This window comes from Cebus imitator, unplaced genomic scaffold, assembly GCF_001604975.1.
Source record: "Cebus imitator isolate Cc_AM_T3 unplaced genomic scaffold, Cebus_imitator-1.0 Scaffold905, whole genome shotgun sequence".
In the NCBI taxonomy this organism is placed as follows: domain Eukaryota; kingdom Metazoa; phylum Chordata; class Mammalia; order Primates; family Cebidae; genus Cebus; species Cebus imitator.
Window position 1 is genome coordinate 181,859 of NW_016108220.1, and position 19,010 is coordinate 200,868.

Here is a 19,010-nt window from a genome sequence, read left to right on the forward strand (position 1 = left end):
ATCAGAGAAGGTGTCTGTGTATGTTACCCAAAATGTGAGTCCTCCAACCCCAACCCACAGGGGCTTCAGCCACAAGCCTAGTATGGATGTGTTGGACATCACAGAGCTGCACTCCCACCTGATACCCAGGGCTTCTGACGGTCCATACGGCACCTTTTATGCAAATTAGAAGATGCCTTTTCCTTAAAACCTTCTACAGACATCTTCCAGGAAAGCACAATGGACAGATATCTGCATCTATGATGCAAATGACACCTCTTCTGAAGTGTTACCCTTCCGCAGTGCACTACCTGTGCAACTGTCCTCAGCAAAGATAGAGTAATCCGCAGGAACTGAGTGGTGGCTATCTCAATTACAGAGGCATACGTTCTCAACTTGCCACAGTCTGCACCATTCTTTGTGCTGTGCCTGGTCCATTTTACTCATTGATATTACCCAACCTCTGAAGGTGTTTAGGTTTGGACCCTTGACCTCTCATTTCATAGTGAACCTCAGAGAAGTCAAAAGATTCACCCAAGATCACTCAGCCAGTGTGCAGTGTTAGCAAGTTAGCAGTAAGTCAAAACTACGCACTTAAGGCTCTTGTCGCTTCAGAGCAGGACTCTTACTACCATACAGCTACCTCTCCCACCAGATGGTTCAAGGCATTCGGCTGTCTCTGGTTCAGGTGGTTGTGGGAGGGGTGGATCAGAGATGTTTTGGGCCACTTTATGGCTCTAGGCCACATGCAAGCAAGCTGGAAACTGAATTGCCTCTGCAGCTGCAGAAGACTAATTTCTATATTGATATTTGGAAAAACTAACAGCTAGAAAACACCACTCAACTCATTTTTAAAAATACGATCGTATTAAATGACATTACACGCATCATTTATATATTGCTCCCAGTGCCAGCATCCTCAAATACGGTTCTAATTTTGGTAGATATCTTGCTAAGGGGAGCACATTTCTAAGTTATCCAGATATAGGGCCCTCTTTCCTTCTCCTTCTGTCCACATGCAATCAGATGCTTTGTGGAGCTAAAGTTGACATTTATTTAAATGCCACTTGGTGCCTGGTTTTTCACCCCTTTAATTTAGGGTTTTCTGTCTGGGGTGTAAGTAAAAGAATCACTTGGAGGGCTTTTCCAAAGTACCAATGGCCAGGCCACTAGCCAGTCAACTGGAAGCAAAATCTCCTTGGATGGGACCTAGACGTCTTTTCAGTTTTCAGGCATTTTGATGATACCCCTGATTAAGAACCATCAGATCTTAAGAGTGTGGCGTATGTATTTTTCAAGCTCCTAGAGGCTCTCTAAAGCAAACAAAAATCTGCTTTACTCTCTGCCTGGTGTTGATGTGTCACAGTCTTTTTAGCCATTAGTGTGATCCTGGATATTTATGGATATAATTTGATGAGCAGCGTTGGGAATGAATACTTCTTTTTTTTTTCTTTGAGACAGAGTCTCATTCTGTCGCCCAGGCTAGAGTGCAGTTGTGCCATCCCTGCTCAACTGCAACCTCCACCCCAATACTTTTATTTAAAAATATTATTTATGGCATCCAGGTTTGCATAAGATGGACTGGGTCAATGGCCATGACCTTTATAAATCACTATTCTTAAGTTCTACAAATTCACTTTCCTAAAGAGCCAAATGACATCCTACTCGCCAGGAATGAGGGTACACATCATTTTCCTTCCTTCCTTCCTTCCTTCCTTCCTTCCTTCCTTCCTTCCTTCCTTCCTTTCTTCTTCTTCTTCTTTTTTTTTTTTAAGATGAAGTATCCCTCCATTGCCCAGGCTGGAGTACAATGGTGCAATCTCGGCTCACTGCAACGTCTGCCTCCTGGGTTCAAGCAATTCTCCTGTCTCCGCCACCTGAGTAGCTGGGATTACAGGCACACACCATCATGCCTGGCTAATTTTTGCATTTTTAGTAGAGACAGGGTTTCACCACATTGATAAGGCTTGTCTTGAATCTCTGACCTCGTAATCCACCTGCCTTGGCCTCCCAAAGTGCTGGGATTACAGGCATGAGCCACTGCGCCCCAGTCATCATTTTCACAATCACTTCTAATTTTCCACCATTGCAAAAAAAAAATATTTAATCACTTTCTTATTTTAAAACAAACAATTTACTTTTCCGGAACCCACTGACTCCCTCCCCGACCCCACTTTTTTTTTTCCAAACAATCTTGAACCCTATCCATTAAATCAAATCAGAGCAAAACTTGAGGGACAAACTATGTAAGTCTTCACCTGTGAATTTCCTAATGTCCAGCAGAGGGCACCATTATCACAAAGGAAAAATGCTTCTCCCCACTCTGAGTCTCCTGGGATGCTGGTGGTGTGACATGGCTGAATTTGTACTGAAAATAAAACCATGCAAAATAGTTAAATTATATGCAAACCAATACAAAATAGTGTTATTCTCTTACTCTGCAACATTTGGAAAGAGGAAAAGGTACAATTCACACCTTGAAAAGTCTGACTGAAAAGACTAAACTCACTAGAAGAACAGGGGTTGGGGCCAACAGTTTTTCCTTTTTCCACTTCTTGAATTTTCCCATTAGGTCTCCAGGAGCCTGCATCAAAGGGGCATCAGGGATTTCCTCTCCTTGGACCAACTTGGTCCAGATTCCCTCTGGGCAGAGCTGCAGCGGAGGGAGGGTGGAAAGCGCACTCAGGCCCTGCACCTGGGCAGCTGCCCCACCTGGTGCTGCCCCAGGTAAAGCATCTACAAGACGAGCCTCCCTTCCCCCAGCAGGGACAGATCCCACTCAGTCCTGCCTTGTGTGCTCTGCTAAAAGTTTGCCCCAAGAGTGTGTCTCATTATTCCCTGGGACGGGAAGGGCTGGGGAGAGAAAAACCTACCTTGCCACTTGATTGTGTCAAAATACAAGGGAATTCATTGCAAAGAGCTCGCTGTGCTTCATAAATCAGGTGGAGCTCAAGCCTGAAATTAAAGGATGGGTAGGAAGGGGGATGGCCAGCCACACCGTGACCCTGAGCAGTGGTGGCAAGGGGGCCAGCCCACAGGCAGCAGGGCTGGTGTTGGCAAGGTTGCTGGAGCACACCTTGGGTGCCTGGGGGATAGCTTTTATACCTTGACCTGTGGCAAACAGACTTGTCTCTTTACAGGAAGATAATGCCATAAAATGTGAATCAATCAGTCAATCAATCAATCTATCTATCTTCTATCTAATCTATTTATTTCACTTTATATAATTGTATTTCAAGCTCTATTTACCTCCTGAACTTTTCACATGTGAGACCACATTTATTGAATATATGCTTCAAGTAAGTTTCATTTGAATTTCTCTTAGTACATGTGATAAAGTCCTGATTAAAATCATTGCTGCATTTGATCATTTATATTCTGTCCTGTAACTATAATTTATATGATCACCAGTAATTTTATCTGTATCAATCTTGTCTCCTGTATTAGATAATAAGTTATTAAGGCCTGGTATAAACATTTAAGTTTTTTAATTGAATAAAACATACATATAAGAAAATATATATGTATACATACATACATACACACAAATACACACATGCAATGTATATCTTATGACTTGATAATTTCACTATAGTTGACTGTGTAATTAGGACCCAGATCAAGACACAATATTAGCAGCATATGGAGCCATATGGAGCTCAATTCCAGTTCCCTGTCCCCTCATTGCCTATCTACCCAAAATGGTCATCACAGCTTAATCAGCTGAAATTCGCGTTTGTATAGTTCTCGAGGCTAGAAGTTCCAGATCAAGGTGCCAGCTGACTCATTTCCTGGTGAGGGCTCTCTGTCCTCCATTCACCCTTCCAGTCCAACTGCCCTCCCCAAGAAGCCCCTGTACCAATGCTAATTTCTTCTCTGCCTCACCGAATTTTGCCCATCTCTCAATAACCAGTACCATCAAGAGACATCACAGTTTTGGGTATTAACATATATAAACATTGATAGTCCTCAGAGCAAGAAAACGCACAGAACATGCCTCTCTATGGAGACTACTCTATTCACCTGGATGTTTATAATATCATCTATAGTTTGAATTTACAAGGCTCTTTCCAGATTATCATTCAATCTTAACTTTTCTGAGTCTAAATTTTTACATTACTTTCTGAATCATCTTTTTCCCTGTTTTATTCTTAACAGGCTAAAGGAAGGCTTAATAGGGTAGCTCTAATGAGTAGGATCTGGGTTTATAATCAGGCTTTTGTGATTTGAATCAAAAAAATACAAAAACTTACTGTTTGTCAGAGTGTAGTGCACTTATTTTTGGAGTTAGGCCAGATCATTTTAGATGGCATACAAACTATAAAGCACTTACATAATGGTTGTGTATTTGTATTTTTGTGGTATTAGGAAAAAAAAAAACTTACTATCAAGTCCACGGTTTAATGGATGTTACCTGTGGCAAGGATTGCTGGCAGTCTGTGAAGCTCTGTCCCACCTTCCTTGGTACACGGCCAGATTACATTTTCCAGCCTTGGTGGCAATTAGATTGATCATGTGAATAAGTTCTCACCAATGGACTCTGAGTAGGAGCGAAGAGTGCCCCAGCCAGACCTGGCCCCTAAAATGCACCACGGCCACACTTCTGCTCCTTCCTCTTCCAGGTGACAGGGAATTGACACCTATGGCAATTTTAGAAACCATGAGTTAAGGATTGCAAAGCAACCATAGTCTAGATCAGGAGCGAGTAAACTACAGCCTAAGGGCCAAATCTGACCCACCGTCTTTTTAAAAATAAAGTTTTACTGAAGCACAGCCATGCTCATTTGCATAGATATTATTTACAGGCTGCCTTTACGACCACAGCAGTTGCCACAGACAGCCCATGGCTTGCAAAGTCCAAAGTATTTACTATCTGGCCCTTTATAGAGAAAGTTTGCCGACACCCTAGTTTAGATTTCTGAGTCACCATATGGAAGACAGCCACCTTGACCTGAACAACACTCTAGTCCTTTACCTAAGCGAAAAATAAGCCACTGAAATTCTGAGTCTGTTTGCTACTCTAATTTACCCTAATCTCACTAACAATTCTTGCTTAGCAGTCATAGGGTGATTGCCTGATGAATGTACATGGCCTGATTTCCAGTTGTTTGAGCCATTGATGGTGACTAGTTATGCCCATAGCCTCACCCATCACAATCTGCAAGATCATCATGAACCAGAAATGGGCTTCAGAGGCTTCAGCCGGACCCAGGCGAAACCTAGGAGTGGCCAGCTCTCTCCTCTACAATCCACCGGCAGGCCAGAATTTCCTCCAGATGCTCTGACCAGTCAGTCCTAGGACCTGATTGACCCCAGGGAGTCTGACCCCCTAGCAATAACCCAGCATCATAAGCCTGGGAAGGTGTAAACATAATACAATTCCTGCCAAATGAACTGAATGATAACATGGAGACATTCCCTGAGGCTCAAGGAAATGACTTTGGTGACAACGACCCTTGCCAAAGCCAATGCCTTGTCACCTACCTGGTGGTCATGATGGTGATCAAGGCTGTCCCTGCTTTCATGTAACTAACTGGCCTTCAATGGTTCACTTTTCCCATTGAGGGCTTTTTTTTTTTTCAGTTATACACTTTTGTAAACTAGCAGTGTTTTTACTGGCATTCTTCTATGTACTTTTACCATCATTTTAATTTTAAAAAACGCAGTCGCACATTTTCCATGCATTCCTCTAATTCATGGAAGGGTATACTGGTCTTGCACTTATGGAAATGGTATAAAGTCTCCTTTTGGAGTGAGCATGTTGAAGTAAAAAGAGTTACTTCATTTAAAGAAAATTGCCCATAGAAATACAGATGATATGCTGATAAGGCAAAAACCATGATATTAGTATGAGAATAACTGAGGTTCCAGAAACACTGCATATCTCTAGGCTGCAGAGGAGAATGTCATAGAATCCTGGATTCATAGAGTGCAGAGCCATGGTGAAGGGTGCCTGGGAGAGACCTTCCCCCAGAGCCACCCCCGTCTTTCCACAAAGAATCCCCAAATGTCACTCAGTGGATTCTCAGGCTTCTGTCTCCCAGTTCAGAGTTTTCCATCACAAAATCTATACCCGATCAATCCCATGGTTCACAGACAAAGCTGAGTGAGGGTCCCAGTAGGACGTGGGCTTGCTGCGGCCCAATGCTGGCTCTAATACGTGCTTTCCATATATCTGCTGAGTAAACTGATGGAGGTGGAAAGGTTTGGGGGATTCATTTGAAGCCCCCAGATATGCCCACTCTCACAATCTTACCCAACTGCTTAGAAATTAAGGCCAGTTCCTAGGATTTTACTTTTCACATCACAGAGTTCCACATGGGAAAACAGACGACATTCCCCGGGGAAAAACAATAACTCCAACCAACTGCCACTTAAATAACAGATGTATTGCTTACAGCTGAAGTCATGCAGGGGAATTATATTTATTAAGCAAAAATGAGATATATTGTGAGGCTTGGTAGGCTTCAGCCTCACCCATCACAATCTGCAAGGTCATGATGAATCAAACATGGGCTTTAGAGGCTTTAGCCAGACCCAGGCAAAACCTAGGAGTGGCCAAAATAATTCTCTGTTTGCAGAATTGGCTAGTGTCACAAGCGGCCATGTGACTGACTAGCGGATTAGGAGAAGAATTAATCCTTACCTTTTTTATTTCACAAACACAGCACCATAAAGTTTTCATAGGCCAAGAGCCAGGGCTGTTATCCAGGTTGCAAAGGCCAGCTGGCTAGGGCAAAAGGCAGGGTGGTTAACAGGCATGTGGGTGTGTGCTGTGCTGAGTGAGTGGCACTAACTTTGCTTTCTACTTAGAAGGACCACCCAGATGGTCTCTTGTGGATAGAGATAGGAATGCTTTTCATTAGCGTGGTGTTTATCAACCAGGTTTCTGTCCTGAGTAAAAGTAAGGGAGGAATCTTAAAGTTCAGGTCAACCTTTGTAGAATCAAATAGCTCTGGAAACGGATTCTCATGCTGTCACAGCATCCTCATTCCCAACACAGAATGCCCCTCATCAGCCTGCACGTGGCTAGAATGAGTGCTAATGAGCATCTCTTTTCGAATTTGGGGTTCCAGAAGATTCACTTCAACTACAACCCATGGCCTTGGGCAAGAACCCATTAGCAGCTCTGGAACTGTCATATGCTTTATGGCTACTGGTTGCCCAAACTTTTCCTGATGCCACTCATGATCTGGCCTGGACAAGGGCAGGCTTGCCAAGTGACTGGGAAAATACAACATGGCTCCCCAGGTACTTGGCTCCCCTCCCTCCCTCCCTCCCTTCCTTCCTTCTTCTTTCTCTCTTTCTTTCTTTTTCTTCCTTCTTTCTTTTTCCTTCTCCATCTCCTCCTCCTCCTTCTTCTTCATTTTCTTCCTCTCCTCCTCCTCCTTCTCTTTTTTCCTCCTTCTCTTCCTCCTCCTTCTTCTTCTTTTTCTTTCTCTTCCTTTTCCTCTTCTTCAGATGGGGTCTTACTAGAACTCCTCTCTCAAGCAATTCTCCCAACTTGGCCGCCCAAAGTGCTGGGATTACAGAGGGGGTGGGGGTTGCCACTGTGTCCAGCCTCCCCGGCCATCTGTAACACTTCAGCCCTACCATTCTCAGCCTGGGTCAGGGAACTGACAAGCCAACTTGCCTTAGATAAGGCTACCAATTAGAACATCTCCCTGATGTATTAAAGCAACAGAAACGGCTGCCAGTCACACTATGCTGGAAAGTCAGAAGACTTGAGTTCTGGTCCTGACTTTGCCATTCAGCTGTGGTGTGACCTTAGGCAGTCCCTCCCCCTCTCTGGGCCTTAGATTCTGTTGGGAATGAAAAGTGGACTTGGATTGAGCCTATGTATTAGTCTACTTAGGCTGCCAGAACAAAATGTCACAGACTGGGTGGCTTACACAACAGAAATGAATTTAAGATGGTGAGATAGCATTAATCTCACGGGCTTATTTTGACAACTGAGATCCTGCATACAAAACTCTCAGCACAGTGTTTGCCACACAGTAAGGTCTCAGTAAATATTTATCGAATGTTTGAAGAAATAAAAGTGGAAAATACAAATAAGTAAAAACGCTGACAAGATTGCAGCCAGGAAATTGCTGTTGTAATGCTAATTAGATGTATAGTCTTCCAGTATTTTCCTATGCAAATAAAGACATATGTCACTAGTAAAATGGGACCATATTATACCTATCTAGATTTTCAAAAAAACTCATTATTTTATTGAAATATTAGTCACATACCATAAAGTTCACCTTTTTAAAGCATACAATCTGGTAGTTTTTAGTATATTCCTAAAGTTGTGCTAACGTCATCATTATTTAATCCCAGAATATTTTTACCACCCCCAAGGTAAACCTCATGCTCATTAACAGTCACTCCTCATTCCCCTCTCTTTCCCCTTCCAAAGGCCCTGGCAATCACTTTCTGTCTCCGTGGATTTGACTATTCTGGAAATTACATACAAAAAGGATCATACACATGTGTCCTTTTTGTGCCTGGCTTCTTTCCTTTACCATGATATTTTCCAGCTTCATCCATGTTGTAGTATGTTGTTCTTATGGCTGGATGATATGCCTCTGCACGCATAGACAACACTATTTACACATTCATCAGGTCATGGACATGTGGGTCCTGTCCACGTTCTGGTACACATTGCTCTTTGTGTACAAGTTTTTGTACAAACCTGCTTTCAGTTCTCTTGGGTAGACACCTAAAAGAGGAATTGCTGAGTCATATGGAAACTTTATGTTGAACTTTTTGAGGAACTGCCTACCCGGCACAATAGCTTATAACCTGTTATTTTCTCCTTTCACAACAGATTCTGACTGTCTTCATTGTTAACAAATAGATGTGCACATACTATATTTTGAGTGAATACATCATATTTCCTTAGCCAGCTGAACCAGAGTGTGTTTAGTGAATTCCCTATTGTTGGACATTTAATGATCCCATGAAAGAGTCTTTAAGTGACTTCCTCGTGTCCCCAGCAGCTTGTAAATGACAGCTTTCCAGGTGGGCCCAGAGCACTCTGTATCCTCCTGATTTGGTGATTTCACATTGCTTTGGCCTCGCCTCTGCTGCTCCTCCCCGCCATCTGTCTTGTTTACCAATGGTGACCCCTTGAGAAGCTGAACCGTGTCTTGAATTGGCCTTTGTATCCATTATATGTGGCCAGGTGCCAGGCGTTTTGATAAATGTTCACAGAATGGATGGGTACATGGATGGATGGATGATTACAGCCAGGGGCTTTGGAGAGATGGAATTCATTTTTACATTTTGTCTAAAAATCCCTGCTTTGGAAAGCAGTGAGTTCTCTGACACTGGAGGTGTGCGGCAGGAGGCCAGGTCAGCTGGCAAGGCGTTGTGAAGCTATTTCAGGCCTCAGAAAGCGGAGTGGATGAAATTTAAGATTGCTTCCAAACGGGAGAGCCTGGAACGTTGTAAAACACAAGCCCTGGGAGCTGAGATGTGTGCTAAGTTACCCAGCTGAGCTGCGGGGCTGTGAGTAGCTCTAAAACTTTCAAGCTTTTTCTTAGGACCTCAGACCAAAGCTTCTCTTTGCCTAAAACATCTGCCTGCTAGCACAGCCTTTGGGGGCCGTCACAGCGCACAGAAGTTAGAGTCCTGCAAGGGAGAAGCCCTGACGTAACAAGCAGGGCGAGTTTGTAGCTCTCTGTAATCTGAGAGCATAGTCCAGCCTGCTTTGATAAAAGAGGGTAGACTGTGGGTGGGCGTGGTTTGGAGGTCCCAATAGAAGCCCAGGGAGATCTGGGGAAAAGGAGGGTGTTTCTGATATTTGACAATGAGGAAATGGGCAGCGCAGGGCAGGCCTGCCCTCTGGGGCTGAACAGCGCAGTCCCTCTGAGTTGCACGGAGACCTCGCAGACCCCGGGAGCTGTCGCCCTTTCAGGATGTGGCTCCGTGCTCTTTTCCTGGCCACCCTCGCCGGTTCCACGACTTGGGGTAGGTCCTTCTGAAATAGAAACGTGCGGGGCACGTTTGGGAATCCTTGTTCTGGGCGTACATGGGCTTAGATGCATAGGCACAACAGGTCCGGCTCCGCGGGGTGCGCGCCCTCCGGACTTGGACTTGAACTTGGAGCAGCTGAGCCCGGGCAGCCCCGGCCCGCGCGGAGACGCAGGGAGGATGGACACCCTGAGGCCGCCCTGCACTGGTCGCCCCACGCAGTCCGGCTGCCGGCCAACCTCACATCACACACACGAGGAATTTAGGCAGTTCAGTTTACTGTCCCCAAAGGAGTCAGTCATGGCCGGATCACAGAGAGCAGCTTAACAGAATATCAAGAGCATCGAAGCCCTGAGCCAGAGTGCATGGGTTTGAGTCCCGGCTGGGCGCTTCCTCGATGTGTGTCCTTAGGCAAGGGACTGAGTGTTTCCGTGCTTGGGTTGCCCCTCTCTGAAGTAGAGGTGGCAGTGCTACCTACCTCACTGGACTCTGGTGAGGAGGAATGGGTCGTTGTTTCTAAAGCGCTCTGGACAGCTCCTGGTGTGGAGAAAGCACAGAAAAGGGAGTGGACAAATAAAGGCGTTGTTAAAAAAAAAGTAGTGTATGAATACAAAATATGAGCTGTGGTCAGGCCGCTATATCAGGACCTCTTGCCATTAAAAAGACAGTTTCTTTCGAATGTTTCCAACAGAAGGGGACACCAGTGAGGTGGGGGATGGGGCACAAGGCAGCAGAGCAGGGGGAGGGGGCGGGGGCAGATCTGAGCCCAAGAGGCTTTTACTGTGGCTTCCATTAGAAAGAAGAGGCAAGGCAGGCAGGCAGGCTGAGGATTGGTGAGTTGGGATAACTCAGGGGGCTCTGGGGCACAGGGGCTGTACCTAGTTGTCTGGGACCTGGCCCTGGCGTGATTAGGGCAGGTGGGTAGTGGCCAGGGCGCGGCAACTGGATCAAAGAGGTGGTTGGGGTGTGGGTTCTGGGTTGGCGGGACCCTGGGAAGGAGAGTTTCTCCAAGGTCAGCAAGGCCTCAGATGTCCGAATACAGAAAGCAAAACACATGGTACATTCAGGGGTGCAGGGAGGGGCCTCTTAATACCCCCAGGGCCATTTTATAGACGGAGAAACTGAGACTCACACAGGGAAATGTACTTGCCCAAGGTCAACCGGGAAATCATGCCTGGGCCTGTCTCTGGGTCGCAATCCTGACAGCCCAGGCCCGGCCTGCACCCTGTCCTCCTTCTGGCAGCCTGACACTGGGAGAGCCCTGAACTGTGTGTAACAGCAGAGGAAGAGAGGAACCCTGTTTGGAGCTGAATATTCCTTTACCTCTGGTTACTCCTGGCCATGCCATCCATTTCCTTCCTTAGGAAATCCATATCGGCTGCTTCCACTTCCTCAATTTCCTCCTCTGTAAAATGGGAATATTGATGCCTACCCAGCAAGGCTTTTTTTGAAGATGCATTTAAACAAACTGGAATGCATGCCTGGCACGGAGTAGGTGCCCACACGGTTTGTGTTTCATATCACATCAGTGGCAACTGCTCTGGTTCCCACTCTTGTTTCTGCCTCCCCCCATTCACCCACTTTTTCACCCTTGGCAATCTGGCTGCCATCTACATCACCTTGTTGAAGGGAATCCTGAGCTGAGAAAGGCCAGCCCAGTGGTTTCCGCTCAGCCTTGTCCCTTCTCCTCTCTGAAGCCCTCAGCACTCATAGCCGGCGCCTCGCCCTCTTCCTCCCTGGGCTTCCAGGACACCGGGAGGTTCTCTCCCCCAAAACTCTAATGGCTCTTCTGCCTCAGTTGTAGTGGTCCCTCTGTTTGAACTTTTGTTTTTTCCCTTTCCTCTCACACTGGCATCTTCAATGAAGCTACACACATTCATGGTGTGCACCCTCACCATCTAGGAGAAGATTCTCCCCTGCTCCCTTGCCAGGCTTCCTTCCAGTATTGAAGTGTGCTCGTCCTATAGTGCCATCTTGCCAGGATATTCCACTGACATCTCCACCAAGCCTGTGAAAACAGGGACCCAGCATCACAAGGAAGCTCTTTGGTCTTCATTACCTTCCATGTTCCCCTAAACTGGTCAGGGACCAATTCTTTCTTTTCTTTTCTATTTTTCTTTTTTTTTTTTTTTTAGATGGAGTCTCACTCTTTCACCCAGGCTGGAATGCAGTGATGCTATCTCGGCTCACTGCAACCTCTGCCTCCTAGATTGAAGCTATTCTCCTGCCTTAGCCTCCTGAGTAGCCAAGATTACAGGCACATGCCACCACATCCAACTATTTTCATAGTTTTAGTAGAGACGAGGTTTTGCCATGTTGGCCAGGCTGGTCTCACACTCCTGACCTCAAGTGATCTGCCCTCCTTAACTTCCTGAAGTGCTGACATTACACCACTTACCTAATGGGTCCTGGTAATTGCTATGTTGTTATGTTGTTAAACATCTTTCTAAGGGACTTCATCTTAGCGTCATTTGTAATTAGCAACAACAATAAAAAAAAAAAAACAAGCTGAATATTCCTCAGTATGGGGTTGGCTGTTAATGAAACATGGATGCTGTTGTGTAACTGGGCTTTGCATAAGGAGTGTCCACTGTGATTGGATATTCCCCTGTAGATCCAAATCTGAATTGCTCTGTCTTATTCTAGCGTCACACTTTAAGGGAGGTGTTGACGTCTTGTCTGCATCCAAAACAGAGCAGCTGGGAGGACAAGAAGCTGGAAATTATTTCCTAGGAGGGAAGCTTAGAAAAATTGAGTTCTCTGGAGCCAGATAGGACCTGAGGGGTGGGCAGCACAATCAAGTGTCTGAAAGGCCACAGGCCAAAGATCAGATCAGGCCACCACAGTCCCATGGCAGGTAGAACCAGGACTGATGCATAGGCTTTTAGAAATGAATTTCAGCTCAATGAGGAAGCATTGTCTGCGCTGCAAGAATGGATCAGACCTGCCCAGGGTCACCAGAAGAATCTTCCTCGACCTAATCATTTTCTTTATCCAGAACAGTTCCTGCTGTTTATTTGTCCACTAAACAAAAGTCAAGCACTTCACCTGGCATTCTAGGCCCTCTCTGACATGCACTCTCTCATTCTAGGATTATTTACCACTCCCCGAAGAGTCCACCTGTTGCACTTGGGCCACGCCCCCTCCTCCAGGCAAGCTCTGCATTCTGCTGCCTCTGAGCCTCAGCACATTCCCTTCCTTCTCTCTGCTCTGTACCACTCCCTGCTTCTCATCTCCCCTTATTCAATCCTTCCCTACTGCAAGTTCCAGCTTCTCCATGATGCTTTCAATCAGAAGGCCTTACCCCTCTTCTAGTTCCTGGACTGCCTTACGGATACCTCTTCCAGGACACAGCCACTTCCTTCCAGCTGCAGGGTCAGGTGTATATGTGACACTTCCCTATCAAAGTCAGTGCTTCTGAGAGTACAAGGCAACTCTTGTTCATCCTCTCAGCCAGCTCGCGGCTCAGTGCCAGGATTCTAAGGGATAAATGTTTCCAGAAGCTTCTAAGGTGGAAGCTAAATGTCTTATTCTTTCCTAGTAGCTCTCCTTCTTGCATTGATTTTTGGCTGGATGTTTTCATGCCTCCAATTCTAATTTGCTCCTTAAACCAGCTCAATGAGTTAGGAAGGACAGTGATCCTCATCCCTATTTTACATCAGGAGAAACTGAGGCCTAGAGGGTTTAGGTGACTTATTCAAGGTCACACACCTAGAAAGTGGCAGACCCCACCTGGAACCTTGTCCAGCCTTTCACCTCTGATGCATTCTGATTTCTTCTCCATATCCAGCAGGGCACCAGTCCTCGCCACCTGTGGTGGACACCATGCATGGTAAAGTCCTGGGGAAGTTCATCAGCTTGCAAGGATTTGCACAGCCTGTGGCCGTTTTCCTGGGAATCCCTTTTGCCAAGCCTCCTCTTGGACCCCTGAGGTTTACTCCACCACAACCTGCAGAGCCGTGGAGCTTCGTGAAGAATGCCACCTCTTACCCTCCTATGTAAGCCAGGGGTGGATTTGGCACATTTCAGCGGGATGTTCGCCTCAGCGTGATATAGGAAGGAGTCAAGGCAGTCCCCCGATGGGCTGATACTTTGCTCTGGAATCCTGAGATCATTGTAGATCCTTAAGAACATTCCAGAACTCTCACAGCTTTCTAGAGTCCATTATTTAACACATGTTTATTGAGCACCTACTGTGTGCTGGGCATGTTCTGGATTCTTGGGATCTATTAGGGAACAAAGCAAAGAGACCCTAGGTTCATGGAGTGTACATTCTAGCAGGGGGAGACAGGTAAGAAACAACACGCAAATTACTCCATGGATGATGTGATATTTTAGAACAGGACAAGTGCCTTGGAAACAAGGAAACAGTTGAGCAGGTGAGGGAGATCAGAAGTAAGGATTCCATGAATTTCCCTGTCTTGAACTTTGGCATAGCTGGGGAGAGGGATGAGTCAGGAGGTGTGTGGGTGGGAAGTGTACTGAGGTGTCCACTCAGCAAGTGCTCAACTCTCAGGTGTGCCCAGCTCCCTGTTCCTGAGGAGAACAATGGCAGGTGTGTGCAGTCACCCTGGCCAAGCTGGGAAGAAAAACCCAAAGGTTCTGATTGGCCTCGCCACCACTCCGCAGTGTACCAAGGACCCCTATAGGCATCAAACCAGACCCCATTCATCTCTGCAGCCAGGTACTTGGGGGGTTTCCAGCAGCCCACCTCTGGCTCGCCTTTTTTTTCAAATAATGTTTACTGTTTTTATTTTTTGACTGCAAATGTAATATATACTTATTACAGAATATTTAGGAAATACAGAGAAGGAAAAGTAAGAAAATTGAAATCACATAAAATATCCCACCACCCACAGAAAATAGCTTGATAGATTCATAGTGGATATTTTAGGTCATAAAGTATTATCATCTAATATTTTGTTTGTATTCCAGGTTTTTTTTGTTTTGTTTTTTTTGTTGTTTTTTTTTTTGCCTATTGCTATCTTTTCTTCCTTTAAAACAGGAAGCTACATTCAGATAATTTGGATGCCTGCTTTGCTCATTTATAAGTATGTCATGAGCATCATTTTATACCATTTAATAGCACAGCATATATCAGCACCTGCATTACATTTGGTATTGAACCATAATTAGTTTCCCCAAGGTTTTATTTGGGGTCATTAAGTTACATATGATGTTTTTGATATTATAGAGAGCACGGTGATAATATTTTGTAGTGAAATCTTTATGTACATTCATAAATATTTTAGGATAAGTGTCCAGAAATGACATTTCTCAGTCAAATAATATATGTCTTTTGTTAAATTTCTCTGCCAAAATATTCCAGCTACACTCCTGCCATTGATGGATGAAAACCTCCATTCAGCAGACTGTTGTCAATGACTGGGGTAATTTAAAAATGTTTTTGGTTATTGGGTAGGCAAAACAACAACAATAATAGCTATATTATTTTCCTCTTTAGTCTGCATTTATCTGAAGACCAGTGAGGTTGAGTTCTTTTTCCCTTTCTTCACATTAGAATGTCTTTTTTATTCATTATCATGCCCCTTGCTCTTGGTGATACGTGGGGAAATTTCCCAGGATGAGAATCAAGAAGTCATCTTTACTGGCCCCAATTCTGTCACTTGACAGCTGTCATCCTGGAGCCTGAGTGCCTCAGTTTCCTCATGTACATAGTGGGGGCAGTGATGCCTGCCTCCTGCTACATTGAGATCTGGGGCTGTTGCTTATAATATACTTGTGTATAAGCACCACGTGGCATGGATCTTCCTGGCTATGTGATGTACGTCAGGTTCTCCAGCCTCTCTGGGCTTGTTTTCTCATCTATAACATGGAGATAATAGAACCTATGTAATGGGACTGATCTGAGGCTTAGATGAGTTAATACACAAAGAGTACTTAAAACAGTGCCTGGCGCACTGGGAGGACTCAGTAACTATTGCACATGTTCATCTATGTTCGATCTTTGAGCCCTTTCAGCCCTTGCCTGGGATGGGTTGATAGTCAAATCTTGGTATGTGAGGGCTGCAAGACCCATGTAGAAATACTCCCCTCACTTAGACCTGGCAGATTGGGACCCAGAATGTGAAAGGAATTCACCCAAAATCACCTCGTAAATGCATAGCAGAGAGAAGATTAGAGCACAGTTTTCCTGATGTTGTCCCACAAAGATTTCACCCCTGAGCTATTGCGGGAAATGTCACCTCCTAGGGAAGATCAGTGTATTGTTTGTTGCCTTTTCTTGGTGCTGGGAGTCCCAAAGGCTCCAGAATGGGAAGGGGAGTGAAGCCCTTCTCACTCTGCTTGGTCTCAGGAGACTTTAATGAGTCCTAGCCCCACTACCTGAAGGCTCTGATAGCCTCCTACCCATTCCAATATATTCAGTTTGTAAATATCAAGTCATTTTCAGGCTTAAACCTCCAAGTCCTTGGTGCTGCACCAGAAGACAGCTGGCTTAGATCCACTGAACTTCAGGGGTTCTTCTTTTCCCCTACCCAGGTGCTCCCAAGATCCCACGGCAGGGCAGTTTCTCTCTGAGCTCTTTACCAACCGAAAAGAGGATATTCCTCTCAAGTTTTCTGAAGACTGTCTTTACCTCAATATTTACACTCCTGCTGACTTGGCCAAGGAAAGCAGGCTGCCGGTAAGCCGTGGGATCCCCTGGTTGAGGCGTGTCAGTTCCAGTTCCCCGGATCTTCTGGGCCACACCAGAAGGGGGTGAAGGCAGCTTGGGGAGGGGGCTGCAAAGGCCAGGATTGTTTCAGGGACCCCAGGGCCTCCACGGGAAACACAGGTTTTCCACACCTCAGTTTCCCCTTGTGACACAGGGCCTCTGGGGGAATCTGCTGTACATCTTTAATGCACATCTTAATTGTTCCAAGTTCCCTTATGCTAATGAAGGATGAGAATGATTACTTTTAGTTACTAGATTAAAAATCTGATACCCAGAGTGGGCAAGACATGATGTCCAATAATGTTAGAGGTGGAAGAGACTTAGAGAAAAGCCAACACCCCAACTCTTCCATTTCAGATAGAGAAACTGAGGCCCAGACAGGAAAGGAGAGGTCGCCAGTAGGGTAGTTTTTGCTCAAGTCTTCTGATCTTCAAACCAGTGCTTTTGACTTGGAGTGGGGCATTGAGCTCGTATATGGCCTTTCTGCAGCACACCCACATCCATCTGGGGTAACTTTCACTGTCTGGGTATGGGTGTTGGGGGCAGAGCCTGGAAAATCCCAGGAGCACTTCCTTTTGCCTTTGGCCAAATATCTGGGATTTTCTTGTACCTAATTTCCTCCCTAATTGTCTTGGCAAAGACTGATAACCCAATGTGTTAGCATTTCCCGAATAAACAAAGGGCAAGAGATAGGGCAGGCTGCCAGCTGCAAGTTGGAGGGTAGGGAGGTCTGCTGGCAAAGAAGGCCACCCCAGGGTGGAATAAAGGGTGTCGCATCCAGCGGCATCATGGCGTGGTGCCCAGGAGTGAGAGAGCAGGTCTGCGAACGTGGGACTAGAAGTTGTCCCTACAAGTGCTTCGTAAGACACAGGAAGTGGGAGAAAGGGTTACTCACTCACTCATTCATTCATCTATTGTGTACTTGGTGCGCCATATACACAGTTAGACTCGGGGCTTTAGGGGAAAGAGGAACATCAACCCACTCCACGCAGCCCCTGCCTTCAAGGATCTTGCCATCTGGGCTGTAGAGTCATATTCTCCCTTCAGCAGGTTATTGCAGGCCAGCCCTCGGGTCAGCCTTCACACAAAGATGGATGCATGCTCAGTCCCTCCCCAGGAGGCAGCAGGCATTAGAGGTGTGGGAGAAACAGGGCTCTGGGAACCTGGAGGTGGGAGAACCTCCAGGAATGGCCACAGGTTCTAGAACTACACATGCTTAGAACAGCACCTGGTACATAGTTATGAGTTCTTTTATATTTTATTAATAATATTACTACAATATTATTATTTTAGCCACTCTTCTTCCTTGATATGTGGACTTTTAAAATGAGAGAACCTTGTGTTAGAAATTGTATCCACTCTCATCCTCGGGTATTCACTTAGTTCCTGATGCATAGTAAGATCTCAGATAGTGCTAGTCAAATGATTGAAGGCATCCTGGAGGGCGTGCGTTTTAGGGTGGGATTTTCAGGGTAGATAGAATTTGGGGATGCAGAGGCATAAAGGAGGTATTTGAGGAAGAGACACCATCACAGGCATGTGTGCTTCTCAAGACAATCATTCATGCACAGAAAAGTTTAATTCACCATGAGTGAGTTAACTGAGATGAAGCTGAGTTATGAGGGCTGCCCCATGGGTACGCTGAGCTGCATGAACAGTCCAGGCTTGAGGGTGATAGAAGTGAGGGGGAGAATACAACATCCTTAGCCTTTGCTGTGCCCGTGATGGTGTTCTCCGTGTGAAGAGCCTTTGGAGGAGGTGGCACTGGAGGCTGGGTAAAAGGAAGGGGCAGCCAGGGTGTGTACAGTGGGGTGGTGGTTTGAGCCCCAGTTTGGAGAATTATAGAGGAGAGAGACTGCCTTTTGCAAACTTGCTGGGCGCTGGCGAACTTTGGGTAACATCCTCTTTCAGTTGTGACCTAAACAAGGCACCCTCTGGGTGCTCCCTGGCTCTGCGCCCTGTAACTGGTCTGTTGCTTCCCCCCTGCCCAGGTGATGGTGTGGATCCACGGAGGGGGGCTGTTGCTGGATGGGGCATCAACCTATGATGGGCTGCCCCTTGCTGCCTATGAAAACGTGGTGGTGGTGACGATTCAGTACCGTCTTGGCATCTGGGGATTCTTCAGGTAAGAAATTGGACTCTCCTCCCTGCACTTTGGCCCCCACCATGAGGAAGCTAGGACCCAGCTCTGGTCATGTCAGCCCTCAGGGGACCTTAGCTGGGTTCCTCAGCAAAGCATCAAAGCACCTTCATAAGTGGATACTACCTACTCTCTCATTCCACAGCCACACTCATCCACTTGCCTCTGAGCTTTTGCATGTGCTGTTCCCTCTGCCTGGAATGCCTATTCTACCTGATGAACTCCTCTTCATCCTGCAAGACCCAGCCCCCA

General features: G+C 45.9%; 1 protein-coding gene across 1 annotated transcript in view; it reads left to right on the forward strand.

Annotated features, from left to right (window-relative positions):
• Positions 1 to 9,732: 9,732 nt before the first annotated feature.
• LOC108298171 (liver carboxylesterase 1-like) overlaps positions 9,733 to 19,010 on the forward strand; it is a 33,165-nt gene continuing 23,887 nt past the window's right edge. Inside the window, exons 1-4 of the mRNA XM_037735682.1 lie at positions 9,733 to 9,939; positions 13,736 to 13,940; positions 16,444 to 16,588; positions 18,610 to 18,743. Coding sequence (XP_037591610.1) covers positions 9,888 to 9,939; positions 13,736 to 13,940; positions 16,444 to 16,588; positions 18,610 to 18,743 — 536 coding nt within the window. The 5' untranslated portion in view covers positions 9,733 to 9,887. The remainder of the gene's footprint in view (positions 9,940 to 13,735; positions 13,941 to 16,443; positions 16,589 to 18,609; positions 18,744 to 19,010) is intronic.